The 15,362-nt window shown below is 34.0% G+C and overlaps 1 protein-coding gene across 6 annotated transcripts in view; it reads left to right on the top strand.

Annotated features, from left to right (window-relative positions):
* Window positions 1-15,362, top strand: part of PCMTD1 (protein-L-isoaspartate (D-aspartate) O-methyltransferase domain containing 1) — an 80,950-nt gene that overhangs the window by 49,634 nt on the left and 15,954 nt on the right. For 3 of the 6 annotated variants that reach the window (XM_008976874.4, XM_008976868.6, XM_055116540.2), the window contains one exon: window positions 3,354-3,456. The exons of 1 other annotated variant lie outside the window; for it this stretch is intronic. Coding sequence is in view for 2 of the 5 variants with exons in the window: in XM_008976868.6 (XP_008975116.1) it covers window positions 3,354-3,456 (103 nt within the window). In the remaining 3 variants the exon portion in view is untranslated. Of the gene's footprint in view, window positions 1-3,353; window positions 3,457-9,479; window positions 9,672-15,362 lie in introns of those variants that run through there. 2 more of the 6 variants (XR_010112933.1, XM_008976875.4) reach the window with 2 other exon arrangements.

Raw genomic sequence — 15,362 nt, 5'->3', positions numbered from 1 at the left:
GCTATGTATGCTTTTTCAATTTTCTGTTTTATTTTCCTGTTGTTCTATTTAATACAGATACCAAATGTGAGTTGTAATAATCAGCATTGCATTACATTTTTATACACTTAATGCATTCAAGGTGTATATCACATTCTAAATAAATGAGATATTGGTGACATTGCTATTTAAATTCTGCCTTTTATTAATGCATTTTTCTTTTTAATTTACTTTGAACATGTTAGTTACCATTCATATTGTTAAGTAGTGATCATTAAAGATGTGCCTCCATGTCACTGAAAATTAAACAGTTTCATCTATAAAAAATCATAAATGGTGTTTACAATTCAGTATTAATGCATAGCATATTTTACATGTGTATTTATATTGTTTGTCAAATTCTTTACATATTAATGAATTGTCTTTATCTTTCATTATTAAATATCTTGTGTCAAGGTAGTATGAAAAACAAGTTATGTGAAAAAATTAAGAAATTTTCTTTAAGCTTATTTGCAAAAGTTGACACTTTGCTTTTAGATAATAAGCAGAAAGCAGGAAAAAATAAAACGAAAAAGAGACCAGTGGCGTCTTTAACTGAGAGCCTAGAACTTTGAAATTCAGATTCTTTCTGTTAATAATGCAGTTTGAACTATGGATTAGAAGCCTTGATTACAGATTCTTAACACCTTTGTTATTATATATTCTGTCTTATAGGAAACATGGAGTGCCAGCAGTATTGACCTTTTTAATTGATCTCGTATCTATGCAGCCCTGGTTTTTCTTTTTTCATAAAAATGTAACTAGATTTTTTTTTCTCTCTCTCTCTTCTCTTTTTTTTCTTTTTAAAGACACGGTCTCACTCTGTTGCCCAGCCCGGATTGTAGTGGCAGGAACATAAGAGTCTTATAGGAAACATAAGAGTGCCAGCAATATTAACCTTTTCAATTGAACTCCTATCTATGCAGCCCTGGTTTTTCTTTTTTTATAAACATGTAGCCAGATTTTTTTCTTTCTCTTTTTTCTTTCTTTCTTCTTTTAAAACAAACAAAACCACGGTCTCTCTCTGTTGCCCAGCCCAGAGTGCAATGGCAGCAACACAACTAACTCACTGCAGCTTCTACCTCCTGGTCTCAAGCAATCCTCCTGCCTCAGCCTCTCGAGTAGCTGGGATTACAGGCATGCACCACTAAGCCCGGCTACTTTTTTGTTTAGTTTATTGTAGAGACGAAGCCTTGCCATGTTGCCCAGGCTGGTCTTGAAGTCCTAGGCTCAAGCAATCCTCCCACCTCGGCCTCCCAAAGTGCTGGGATTATAGGTGTGAGTCACCGTGCCTGGCCCTTGGTTCTTAATGGATAATGAAAATGTAAACATCTCATGTTTTATAGTCAATGGATCACCCTAAAAGGAAGAAAGGGAAATTAGGTTTATGTCATAGGATAGTATTTTTCTTACTATGTACATAATGTTAAGTAAGTGTAGTTTTATTTCATTTTTTTTTCTTTTTTTGAGACAGAGTCTTGCTCTGTCACCCATGCTGGAGTGCAATGGCAAGATCTTGGCTCAATGCAACCTCCGCCTCCTGAGTTGAAGCAATTCTCATGCCTCAGCCTCCCAAGAAACTGGGATTACAGGTGTGCACCACCACACCTGACTAATTTTTGTATTTTTAGTAGAGACAGGGTTTTGCCATGTTGGCCAGGATGGTCTCGAACTCCTGGGCTCAAGCCATCTGCCCGCCTTGGCCTCCCAAAGTGCTGGGATTACAGGCATGAGCTACCACATCCTGCCTGTATTTGAATTATTTTAAATGAGGTAAACTATTTGGCTTTTTTTAAAACATTTTATATGTTGACATCTATGGAAATTCAAATTCTCAGAATATTTACATTTAATATATTGAAAAGTGACTTCACTGTGCTTTTCTAAGTTTAATTTTTTGGCTGCTTTATTATTTTGAATATAAAAATTTTAGTTTTACTCAGTTTATCTGGAGTAATAGGAATTACAAGAAGTCATAAATGATTTTGGGCAGACGTTCCAGTTTTCAGTTGAAGGCTAAGAGTTCATAAGGAAGGAAACAAGCAAAAAGTCTGACATTGCTTTAACCAGGACAATTTATAAAATGTAAAAACATTGCAAAGGAAGTTAATTCTGTTGTGGGTTGATGAATCAAGCACCTTTTTATTTAATTTTCCTATTGGAACACATTTTTCAAGTAAAAGCAATGTTTTTATAAAAAAGTATAGTAGGGGAAGGCTTTATCCTTATCGGATTTTGGGTTTAAGATTATATCTGAACATTTTGGTTAAATTTTTATAGTTTGGATATTTCCTAGATGGCAAACCATATTTTACATGTACTGTTTCAACATTCAAACATGACAATTTATGATTGTGATTTTTTGGTTAAAAGTACCTAATGGTCAGTAGAAACAATCCAAATATGCTCTGTCGTTTTAGACATTTGGTAGAGGGCACATCCAGTTAAGTATTTCCTAAAGATACTGAAAATAAGACACCTTCCAGGACCAATGTCAAAGTGAAACAAAAATGTTGAGTGGAAAACCTGGTTGGCTCAATTTCAGAAGTTGAAAAGGGACTAACTGTAATTTGTGTGTTATATTCTCATGTGGGTCATGGGGCAGGTTAGTATGTATGTACAGTAGCCTTAGGAGACACTGAGTCCTCGTATTTTCAGGGTGAGGGAAAAGAGCCAGCCCAATAACATCTCTGGGGGCTGGGAAAACTCTATTCATTCCTCTTTTCCTGGGAGGTAGTCCGTCCATGGGCATATGTAAAGAGAAAGCCTAAGTGAGAAGTGTAAAAGATGGTGGAGCATGAGAGTCAAGTCCAGCATGCTGCCCAATGGCCACATTCTGCTAGGCACTGGGAGCTCCAAAAGGCATGGAGTGGGGTGGGAATTTAGCCTCTACTGGCTGGGGGTAGCGATGCCCTGAGACATTCATGTAATATCTGTGTTAGCCCATGGTTTTAGGTATTTTGAATTACCAATTTTTTAGCAAATGATAAAATAATAGCAAGTAACTTAAACTTCACTTAGAAATACTATTCTTTTGGCAGTTTTGTCCTGCCAGATAAGCTACTCTCTTGGGAGAACTCTGTAGGTTTCAACCTTATCCCTGGTAGTAGTTTTTGATAGAAAACACAGGCGAACTTTTTTTTTTCCCCCTTTTTTTACATTAAAGCAATGTACGTGGATTTCCATTCAACTTTTAAGTCTGTGGCTAGGAAGTATTTGCATAGTTCAAGCCATCTTTAAATACTCCTGTGATGTATAAATGAGCAGAACTTAAAAAAGAGCTCTGTAAGGGCATATTATTAATATTTTTTATAAAAATGCTGCTACGATTGCAGGTCCTTTTGGAATAAATCATGGGATTGAGCTTCATTCAGATGTGGTGGAATATGCCAAGGAAAAACTGGAGAGCTTCATCAAAAATAGTGATAGCTTTGATAAGTAAGTATTCATATCTATAGTTTTGGTTTAAAATCACTTAATAGATACATGCAACATGTCTATTCTTGAACACTTATTGATCCTGACTGGCTCAATTGAATGCAGCAAAAATCAGTGCACCATAAAATGAGAAAAAGTTAAGATTATTCTGTGCTATAACTTTAACTATATGTAATTCTATAGTAAATTATAAATAATGTAGTGATTTTTTGCTACTACAACTTTATTAGTAATGTTGAATTCATTAAACATTCAGCTATCTTTTCTGGAGATACAGTGTAATAATGCTGTGATTGCAATATTTGTCTGGAACTGGTTTTTTACCTTTTGGATAGTAATTTAGTAGTTCTGTCCTCTTCAGGACATGAGAGGTGGTACCAGTCAGTATACAAAGGACTTTAACATATTCAGCTACTTTGTAATATATCCAGAAGAAATGATCATAGAAATACATTGATATATCTTGTGACAGGATTGTTAATAAGAAATTGGTTTGTAAAACCATTGTTTTGAACTCACAATATAACTCCTCTTAGAAGAAACATGGCACAGGCTTTGGTCCTTGGGCTGGCAGGAAAAGTCCATTTGGTGTGTAATCCTAAAATTCTGCATTGCTGTAGAGCAAGAGCACTTATGCTGAAATCCATGAGCTCTTTGAAATTGTGTAAAATTTGGAGAGCTTTTACATCTCTCATTTCACTGTGTATCTGATTTTCAAAGAGAAAAAGTGTTAAAAAGGATAGAAAACACAAGCTTAGAACAGTCACTTTAAAGAACAAAGTTTTAGGCAAAAACACTGAGAATTTCAACTCGGCTTGTTGGGAGTTGGCCCTCATTTATATCCAGCCCTTGGCTATGACCATCAACAACTTGAGGGAGGGGGCTACATCAGAACTGAGGGCTTTTCTCTAGAAAGATCTAGATTGAAGGACACCACCAGAGAGAAGAAGCCAAAAAACCTTGTGAATATCTTCAGAGGAATGTTTATTTTCCCCCTCCTGCCTTTGCCCTTCCTCCCCTTCCTGCCTTTGGCCTTCCTCCCCTTCCTCTTGTACTTTTGTTTCATTCCCCTTTGCAATCCCAGTTTGTATTTATCGTCTGGCAAGTGGCATTTGATTGGTTGAAGAACAGAAACCTGATGTAATGGAGCAAAATCCTCAGTACTTAACAGTGAAGGCAAGGTCTTGTGTCTACCTAGGTGTGATTGTAACTGTTAAAAATTGCAGGCAGGCATGGGGCAGTTGGGAAATGCTCAGGTTTTTTTTTACTGTAGGTCAATGAATTTAAGCAAGCCGCTTGAATTTTCTGCATTAATTTACTGAGCACCATCCTGTATCTTATTTATGCTTGTCTTTATGAACAACACGTAATGCACATTTTGATTCGTTTTTCAAGGCTTACTGTGTTGGTTCATATCCTAGTTCCAAGAAAAGCACGTTTGGCAGAAATAAAAGTTTTTACTCCGAATTATTTGATAAGAAATTTGGATTCAATTTTAGCATCTTTTTGTGTCTTTATTGTTTCTCTCTGTCTTAAGGATTATAGTGGCATGGTTAAGTGCTTAAGATGCAGTCATGAATGTATTTTTATACAGTTAGAACTATAGAATTTTGTTCATTTTATTTAATTGCTATTAAGTATTTGTTTTGATCTTGAAACTTCATGTACACAGAAGGGCTTTTTGAGTACATTTGAATTTAGAAAATATAAAAGTATTAGTGAAAGCAAATTTTTAAGGTCTATTTTAAGCTCTGTTATATGTTAGTTATTAATAGATTTCACCTATTAATACATGAAGACACAGATAATTCCATTTTGGGTCATTAATTGAGCAGAACAGACTCAAGGAAGACTCTTGAATCAGTGAAGCAACTCTGTGCAAGTGTCTGTGGAGCTCAGGCTTATTGCTGGCAAGAGGGTATAGTCCTGGGAAACAGTAAAATATGTTGTGATTTGAAGTGTTTCTATGTTGATGTAATTTAAATAATCACAACACAGATAAGTTTGAAGACCACTTATATAAGTATCTCAATTTTTAAAAATTCTCAAATTGTTTTTTTTTGTTGTTGTTGTTATTGTAAAATACTCAAATTTCCCTGGCTTATATTTCTTTAGTTTTATTTTCATTACTGTGTTACCCAGGTTTGTTATTCATAATATGATGAATCATAAAATACAGTGATATGACTGGTATAAATGTTTCTCTGTAATTTTTAATGGCCTTGTTTTAGTTATTATATGTAGTTGTTTCTAAAGTGTTTGTTACAGCTTATTTTTGAAATAGATTCTTATATTCATGAACTAGTCTTGAAGAAGACAGTTCTGAAAATTTTATTATCCTAATCTTTTCAGTGTACTAAAACATTACTCTTATGTATTTCAGATTATAAAGTAGCTTATATACAAGGAGTAGTAGGTACTAGGGAAATGTTTCATTTTGCATAATGTAATGAGTGGCTGGATTCAATGATTTTTTTTTTGTTGTTCCTTTTGTACAGTTTGGTTTCAGTGACAAATTATAAAAATGATATTGTTCTTACATGTGTTTTGATTATTTTCAGTTTGTCTTGATGTTTGTGGATAATAATTAAACTTATTTTCAAGTTTAAAATATTTTAGAAACTTGCTATGCAAAGTGGTTTTAAAAATCTCATTTCTAAGCAGTTTTATTTAATTATGTATGGTTCATCAAAATATATGTTTTAGTTAACAAAATATAAGATAACTGAGGAAAATTAATTGCCATTTGTGTATTCCTTAATACCAGATTATCCTTGATTATGTGTAATGGAGAGAGAATAAATAGCTGAAACCTAATATTCTTCCAGTTTTTTTTTATGCTGTTGGTTTGGATCTTTTTTAATCAGTCCCCTTTTCAAAAGTATTACCATGTCATGATTTGAATTGCATTTTTAAAGTTTTCTTATATACATATATTTAAGATCATAGTAAACTCCCAAATACAGTAGAGGGGGTAAAATACATATGCTAATCTGCATTAGAATATATAAAGTTAGATGACCTTTTTAAGAATACAAATATAGGCTGGGTGTGGTGGCTGACACTATAATCATAGCACTTTGGGAGGCCAAGGCGGGCAGATTGCTTGAGCCCGGGAGTTTGAGACCAGTCTGGGCAAAGATGGCAAAACCCTGTCTCTACAAAAAAAAAAAAAATTACAAAAATTAGCTGGGTATGGTTCCACATACCTGTATTCCCAACTACTTGGGAGGCTGAGGTGGGAGGATGCAGTAAGCCAAGATTGCACTATTGCACTCCAGCCTGGGCGACAGAGTGAGACCCTTTCTCCAAATAAAATACAAACATGTTTTTATGTTGTATAGAGCTTGATTCCTGTGTCTTGAAAGTAGTATTCTTTCTTTAAAAAAAAGTATTGTAAGCACTTTTAAACTTTGTATGTCTTAGTCTTATATCATCAAATGAAATAATGTGGAGAGTACATAGCACTAGATTTACTGTACTGGAGATGGGAGGGAAGGGGGAAGTTTCATGTCTGATGTATTCCGTTGATACATATGGTATTTTAAAATTCACTGAAATTCTCTTATAAAAATGATGTGATTTCAAGGGTCCTCTGAAACATTGGCAAGTTTTTCCCACAAATCCCAGTTAGTAAATCTTTTAGGCTTGCTAAGCTGGATGGTCTCTGTTGCCACCACCTGACTCTGCCTTTGCAGTATAAAACTGGATGCAAATGCCATGAAAATGAACGGGCTTGAGGGTGTTCCAGTAACATTTTATTTACAAAAACACTCTGTTTACGAGCTGTAGTCTGGACCTGGCCTACTGTCTGTAAACGGTTTGCTGACTCCTATTGTACTTTTATACATGCTCTCCTAAACATCCTGTTTTTAGCTAGAAAAGTAAAGGCCTTTAGATATCTGGCTTTTGAGAGGAAAGGAGGATATTGGGAAAGTCAAATTATGAGTCAGTATTTGCTCATGTAGAGTTAAAAAAAAATCTCCAGCTTTATTAGAAGAGTATGTTAAAGGAGCCTGAAGTATAAACTTTTTACCATGTAAATACTTTGAAAATGAATTATTAGTATAGCATTTATTTATAGCCACACATATGTAATGCATATACATGTATGTATTTGATTTGGCTCCCTGGAATGCATGCTTTGGAGAGGGCCATTTTCTCGTAAAGCATTAATTAGGCCAATAGATCCTATATTCGTCCCCTTTTAGGTGACTTATAGCTGTGACTTTGAAAGTATGACAGTGTCAGTAGCCAAATGAGTATAATGTAGTTTGAATTATTGGAGATTTTCATTCCATATGAATGGAAGACCATTGTCTCTGTATAGTTTGCCATATAAATGAGTCATGATATGAGTAATGAAAACAATAATGAGATGATAAGAAATAATAGCACCTAATATGCATTTGTCTGTTCATTAGTGTTAACCATTCTAAATGTTTTATCCACAGTTCTAGAGACAATATTAATTGGCGTTCACATTTCCCAGATGAGAAAACTGAGGGTTAGAAAAAGAGGCTGTAACCTGAGCCTGGGAGTCTTCTTACTTAGTTCTGTTTGGCTCTTACGATGTAAACGTTGATTTATTCTAATATTTCTTTCCAGCAAGTTACTGCCATCAATGAATTACAGCCTAGCAACTTGTGTAGGAAAGTTTCCTGGATAGGAAAGTTTCCTAGATAGGAAAGTTGAAGGAGTACTTTTATTTTCATCATTTACTTTTTTCACATTAGAATTAAGGAATGCTGTTAATGCACTGAATTCACTATAGCATTTATATTAAAGAGCATACCTTGTTCATTAATGAGACTTGCCTATGGCATGAATTTTTATTGGGGTCAGGGATGGGTGGGGGAGGCAATTCATTACTCATATTTGGTTGAGGTATAAGTTTTATATGTAGAGTTAGAGTAGACTTTTGTATTTTAGAAGATTTAGTTGACATGGTCATATCTACTATCCTAATTTTATTTTAAATTATATGTTCATTTTTCACATATGATTTGCATTTGAAAATTAGATGCTTCTATATTCTGTCATCTTTTATTCACTTCATCTTTATGAGAATTACACTTACTTAAAGGAGTTTTCCTATATATAATTCATTATATATTCAATATTATTCCAAAATATTTCTCAAATATGTGAACATTTTGGTATTCTAATAATGTTTAGAAGTAGTTTTATAACAATTGTTAGAGATTGTAAATATACTTTAAAGTTATGACAGATATGTAAATACATTTTAAAATTATGACAGACATTCAGATGTTGAGACAGAAATCCTTGAAAATAGTCATATGTTTTAACCTCTGTTAGAAATGGCATGGGGAAAAATTTCATGGCTTCAAACACATTTTTAGGAGAAGAAATTGTTGAAATACAATTTCAGCAATAAAAGGCTCACCTTTATATGACTTACTGTCACATTTCCTGTAAACTGTTTGGAGATTGTTTTTGTTACTATGAATTTCTCTGATGCTTTCTTTAATGAACAGTAACTGTATTTACTTGAAACACATTGCTTGGAATAATGCTTGAATTATTCTGAGATGAGTTTGATTCATTTGAAATGGAAAACACTTGAAAATGTAAAGGTTTGTTTTTCAAAAAATTGTAATTAAATAGCTTAATTATTGATTGCAAGAGTCCTTGAATGGTATCAGTGTATCTGGAGATCAAGAGTTTAACATTTCCCTTGGTTTTCTTCACAATGGAAAAGTCTGAAGTTTTATTTTGTCTTAATAAAGCAGTCATGGCTCTTAAAACTCAAAATGTGTATTTTGACAAAGTATTTCAAGAAAAAGAAGTTTTTTGATTCATTTGGCAGGTTGTTTTGGATGAGGTGTGAGAACAAGGTAGGATTCTTTTCCACGTCCTTGAAATTTCTCTATTCCACTGGAATAATTGTCTAAAATTTCAATAACAGCATCCTGTGGCACGTGATAAACTAGGTGTGCAAATTGTCAGCCCCACTTCAACAGTGTATTGAAGGGGAATGTTGTTTTTTCTACTCTCAGTCAGCTCCTAGACCTAGACTATCCGTCTAAGAGGGAAGCTACAGGGCAAGGCTAGGTCACCCTGATCTCCTAGCAGCTTATCAAAAGAATTATATGGGCAAGTTGGCAAGGTCCCTGCTGTGAACGAAATCATCTGTCCATCTCAAGATGAAGATATTCCAACATGCACCTATAAAGAAAACCACTGCTAAGGTAAGTGATTAGAATCCTGGTGTTATTTTGGGCAAGTCTTCATGTTCTAAACCGAGATATCTGTGTGCTCTATATTTTTTTCATAAATGATTTTCAGGGTACATTTTATTAAGAGTATGTCAATTACTTTTCCTTATCTGCATAAGGGAGTCTGAGAATATTCATTGGATTTTCAGGTTTAAATCAATAAATGATTATAAGCTTAGAATGAATGATTTTGTGGTTATTATACACATTTCAGGACTGTTGATTTTTTTTTTTCTTCTGTATACATATAACATTTTTGGTAGTGTAATTTAGGAGTGTGGGTCATCTCTATCTTGGAAATTTTGTTTTGAACATTTTTTTTCAAAGAATAAAAATGATTGCTACTTTTTATTTTACTTACAAACATAAAATTTTAATGAACTCCTAAATCAAGTATAACAATTAGGGAAGGAACACGCCAACCATTCTTTTATGAGTAATTATAAACACATATTAAGTATCATTTTAGTAGACTTTTTACCATTTTTTTCCTTCTCAGATTTCATTTGTTGTGTCGTTGATGTAAAAAGGTAGATTTCAGATTTTCTCTTTCACCATTTTTAACCTATGTAATTTTATAAATAGTGTAGTATTATTTTGTGATAACCTGAGAACTTTCGTTGAGTTTATTGTTCAGTCTTAGAGATTATACAGAAATTGTATTTGTAGTTTAAAATATGTCCTTTACCTCTATAGGTTTATGGAAACTTAGGTAACATACAGTTTTCAGAAGATAGTCAAGGCCTAAGGAGGAAAAATGTTTATTTTCTTCTCTACTTTGGAAGAATCAATAGGAGTTGTAATTTACTGTGTTCGATAACATGGTAGCCACCATCTGTGTCTTGAATCAGTCATCTAGTTATTCACATATATAAATATATATACACATATCAGTAAACATTTACCTGAATTCTTTTTTTTTCTTTGAGACAGGGTCTTGCTGTGTCGCACAGGCTGGAGTGCAGTGGCCATGGTCATAGCTCACCGTAGTTTACAGCTTGTGGGCTCAAGCGATCTTCCCACCTTGGCCTTTGGAGTAGCTGGGACTATAGGCGCGTGCTACCATGCCTAACTGATTAAAAAAAAAAAATTTGTAGAGACAGGGTCTTGCCACATTACCCAGACTGGTCTAGAACTCCTGGGCTCAAGTGATCCTCCTGCCTTGGCCTCTGAAAATGCTGGGATTACAGGAGTGAAGAACCACACCTGGCCTACCTGAAAAATTGTAATCATAGACTTTTGGAAAAAATATTAACTGAAATTTTGGCCACTCTATAACCTGATTGGTATGAATTTGTTTACATGAAGTGCTGTATAAAAGTAAGTTATGGGCCGGGTGTGGTGGCTCACGCCTGTAATTCTAGCACTTTGGGAGGCCCAGGCAGGTAGATTGCTGGAGTTCAGGAGTTCAGAACCAGCCTGGGCAACATCTCTACTAGTACAGCCCCATCTCTACTAACATACAAAAAATTAGCTGATTGTGGTGGTCCACCTCTGTAGTCCCAGCTACTTGGGAGGCTGAGGCACACGAATTGCTTGAACCCGAGAGGTGGAGGTTGCAGTGAGCTAAGATCGCACCACTGCACTCCAGCCTGGGCAACAAAGCAAGACCCCCTCTCAAAATAAAAATAAATAAATAGATAAATAAGTCATGATATTAGTATCAGAATACAAAACGTCTAAGATTCTTAACAGTGTGCCCAGTCAGAAAAACCTAAGTTCATATTATAAGTACTTTATTGGAAAGTTAATCCATAATCGCTTTACAGATTGAAAAAAAGTGAGAATATGCAGTTTGAGAGCTTTTTTCTTTAACTGTTTGTGAAGTTCCATGTATTATGGCTAGAAAAGGTTAAGCCATATTTAAATAATAATCCTTAGGACACTAAAATTGGTAGTGTTACAGTTTTCTTTGTAGTGTGTTTGGCAGATGAGTTCTCTAATATGTTCTAGATTTTTTAGTGCCAACATTTAAAGATATCCTTTTTAGTCCAATTTTGTTTATATCTTTAAATTTTTATTTTTAAATTTAGTAATAGTATATCCCTTTTTGAATATTGTCTTAAATTCAAGGAAACTTTCAAATTTGAATATTCTGGTAAAGGAAATCAATTTAAACATGTTAAAGGAAAGTATGAAGACCCCTTTTGTGTTTGCTAGAAGTGGAGTTGCAATTACTAGAAATTTATTAATTTAGACATTTGATTTTTCTCTGCAGTTATCCTTTGTATTAATAATTTCCCTTAGATAGAAGTAGTTATACTTGTTCTGCTTTACATTGGAGGGAAAAACATTCATGTTGTTTACTAGAATAATAAGGATGGTTGATTTTGAGATCTTCAGAAAGGCCCCCCTGGCCCAAGAAAAACCTGTCATTTAGTTATAGGAGAGTTGATTATTCATTAGAGGTAAGAGTTTGTTTTGTTTTTCCTTTTTTGGCCTGTTGGGAAAAAACTGTATTCTGTAACATGAAGCTCCAGTTATTACAGTAACCAGTTTAACAAAACATAAACCATTGTATTACTACAGAGAAGTACCATAGGTGGCTGGTCACAGTGGCTCATGCCTGGAATCCCAGCATTTTGGGAGGCTGGAGTGGGAGGATCACTTGAGGCCAGGAGTACAAGACAAGCCTGGGCAACATAGCAAGACTCTGTGTCTGTATTTTAAAAATTAAAACAATTAGAAGAAGTACCATAAGCATATGCTTTTTCTGTAACTTTATTTCTAGAAAAGCTTCTCTTCTACTCCTGAGATTTTTAATTTGTCAAATTTGGGTTCATATTCAGCGTTGGTAGGTAGAAAAGTTAAAACATTTATGTTTCTTTTTTTTTAATTTAGTTCATTTATTTAATAAATGTATTTTGAGGACTAATAGGTGATGGAGATACAATTAAATTCAGAAGAAATATTCAAAGACAGCAGGAAAATAAATTTTAAAAATGTTTCAAAGGGAAGATTGTGATAAGAAAGTATTAGAAGCAACTCTTTATTAAGTAAAAGGATAGTTATTTAGTATTTTCATTTTAGGTGACTTAAAAAGTATGTATATTTTAATATGCAGATATAAAGAATTAGATGTTTTACATTGTTCTAAAAAGTCTCTGAAAACCCATGCGCATTACAGATGATCTAAACTTGAACTAGCCACATTTTAAGGGTTTACTCGTCACAGTGGTTGGTGGCTTTCATCTTGATAGTGCAGCTCTAGATTGTCCTGTCTCATCTTTCAGATCCCAGCTTGCCATTTCTCAGGGAGCCCTTCTCTGATCCCCATGCCTGTCAGTTTCCCTTTAAGAGCATTTATCACAGTTGTAATTTATATTTCAATTAGTAGGATTGTTCGATGTTTGTCTCTTCCATTAGATATAGACACGAGTGTCTCCCATTGTATTCTCAGTCATTGCACAAAGCTAGTGCTCAATAAATAGTATTTGACTGAAGGAAGTGTGCAATTAGTGGTATAAGGTAACTTGCCCAGTGTCACACATTTAATTTTAGAATCACACACTAAATTATTTCTAATTTATTTTGCTGTGATGAACATGTATAAAATACCACTAATTAATGAAAAGTGGTTTTAATTGTAAGTTGTCATTACCTGTAATGGTGATTTCCTTGGCAGTAGTTCTGTAAGCTACCACATATTTTTAACTAGTAGGAAGCTTTTAAAACTGTAAGCGTATTTTTTAGTTGATTTAACATATTTGATAAAGTGGTTTAATAATTCAAAAATTTTTAATTATTTAAATTCCCTAGTCACATTCATCCTGAAAATTATGAGGTTGAAATAAATTATTATAAAATTAAAGCATTTAAAATGAATTTCTGTAAGATTTTTAGATAGACCATACTGAAATAGTCCAACTTATTATTAAAGAATGCTTACTGTGAATTTGATAAGATGATTAAACCATGTGATCTACAGTATCTAATTACTTAAAAGCCAAAAATTATATTTTGGCCATATTTTAAACAATGCTTACTGTGAATTTGATAAGATGATTAAACCATGTGATCTACAGTATCTAATTACTTAAAAGCCAAAAATTATATTTTGGCCATATTTTAAACAATCCGAGATTATGGCATAGTTTTGAATATAAAAGAGAAATTAAATATGATTCTCTAACCTAGGTAAATTCACATTTTGTGTGTGCTGTGCAAGTAGAAAGGATGAGATGCTATTAAAGAATTGAGTAAGATTTCATTGCAAAGCTGATATTTCAACTATATCTTGAAGGGATATCAGGCATTTATTAAGGGTAGAAGGAGAAGGGAAGGATATTTTAAGTTAAGGGAACAGCACATACACAGATACAGGATTTCAAAACACTGTGTGATGGTTCCTGTAAGGAATTAGAAGCAAGTAATTCAATCTGCCTGCAGAGTAGTACGTTCAGGCTGGGGCAGAGACAGGAAAGGAGTCTAGTAGAAAGACTTGATGGTAGACTCATAAAGATTCCCCCGTAGCACTCCTAGGAGCTTGAACTTATCCTGCGCAGTAGAGAGCAGAGGGATGGAAGAGAGCCCTGAAAAATGTGATCAGTGAGGTGACAGTTATAGTAAAAGAAATAATGGGGCATGGACTGCCTTAGCGTGGGGGCATGAAGACAATAGTACAGGGACACCCTTGACCCTTCCCACCCCACCTTTTATACCCTTCCAACAAAAAGACAAGAAATGAAGGGCAGGGCATATATTTTGGTAAATTTTCTTCTTTAGGAAATAGATGTTTATAATGTGTCTGTGTTTTAGTGACTCTGAATGGAAACTTATTGTGTAATAAGTCTATTAATTACTAAAGGACAGGATATATTTTACAGAGTAAAAATGATTGTGATTCAAATCAGTGTTATTTTTAACTGCATGCTAAACCTTTTAATATGAATTATTTCATCCTCAAATAATAGTGTGCTTTTGCTCTATGATCATATTAACTTTATTCAACTTAAAAGTGAAAGGATACGAATTAATTTTAAAAGATTACCTGTCTTATTAGTGCATTGGGGTTTTAATTACGTTTATATTAGAGCCTATTTTCAGTTTTATCAAAATTTAAGAAATAAAGTAGAAGTCCAAATAGGATAGTTTGTAAAAGCATAACTCCGTGTACCATGAACCAACACTATTACCAGAAACAAGCAGCCCAGATAAAATACCTTTGAAATCATATCTCTTGTTGCTTAGGGAGATCATTGGGGCCAAAGCAGCAATATGAAAAAAATAGTATTAATTCTGGTCTTTGTCCCATTCAGTGATGTTCCTCAGCCAAAATTTATTAGAAACTCTTCCTAACCTTACTGGTTGCAGGGGTATGTGGTCAGGACACTCGTATCTTTTTTTGATAAAGCTCTCCCACTTTGACCTTCAGCAAAAATGTCAAACTGAGATGAATTCTACACAAACCCTTCTCATTTCTGCTGGCCCCTCACCTTTTTTGGAAAGGACAATGCAAAGTGAAGCCTTTTCTCATTTATTGATCCTTATGATTCTCATTGTTATGTTATTTTGGGGGGTGTCACAATATTGAGGTTGTGATGGACTTTTCATTATATTTACTTCTGAAGACCTAAGTGAGGTTTCAGTGTGGGCAAAAATGTTAATGTTTTGAAAACACATGTCCGTCCTATGTCATTGATAATATAACAATACATTTGATGA

Source organism: Pan paniscus, chromosome 7, assembly GCF_029289425.2.
Source record: "Pan paniscus chromosome 7, NHGRI_mPanPan1-v2.0_pri, whole genome shotgun sequence".
Classification (NCBI taxonomy): domain Eukaryota; kingdom Metazoa; phylum Chordata; class Mammalia; order Primates; family Hominidae; genus Pan; species Pan paniscus.
Note: the sequence above shows the minus strand (reverse complement) of the source record. Positions and strands in the feature narration are given on the sequence as shown.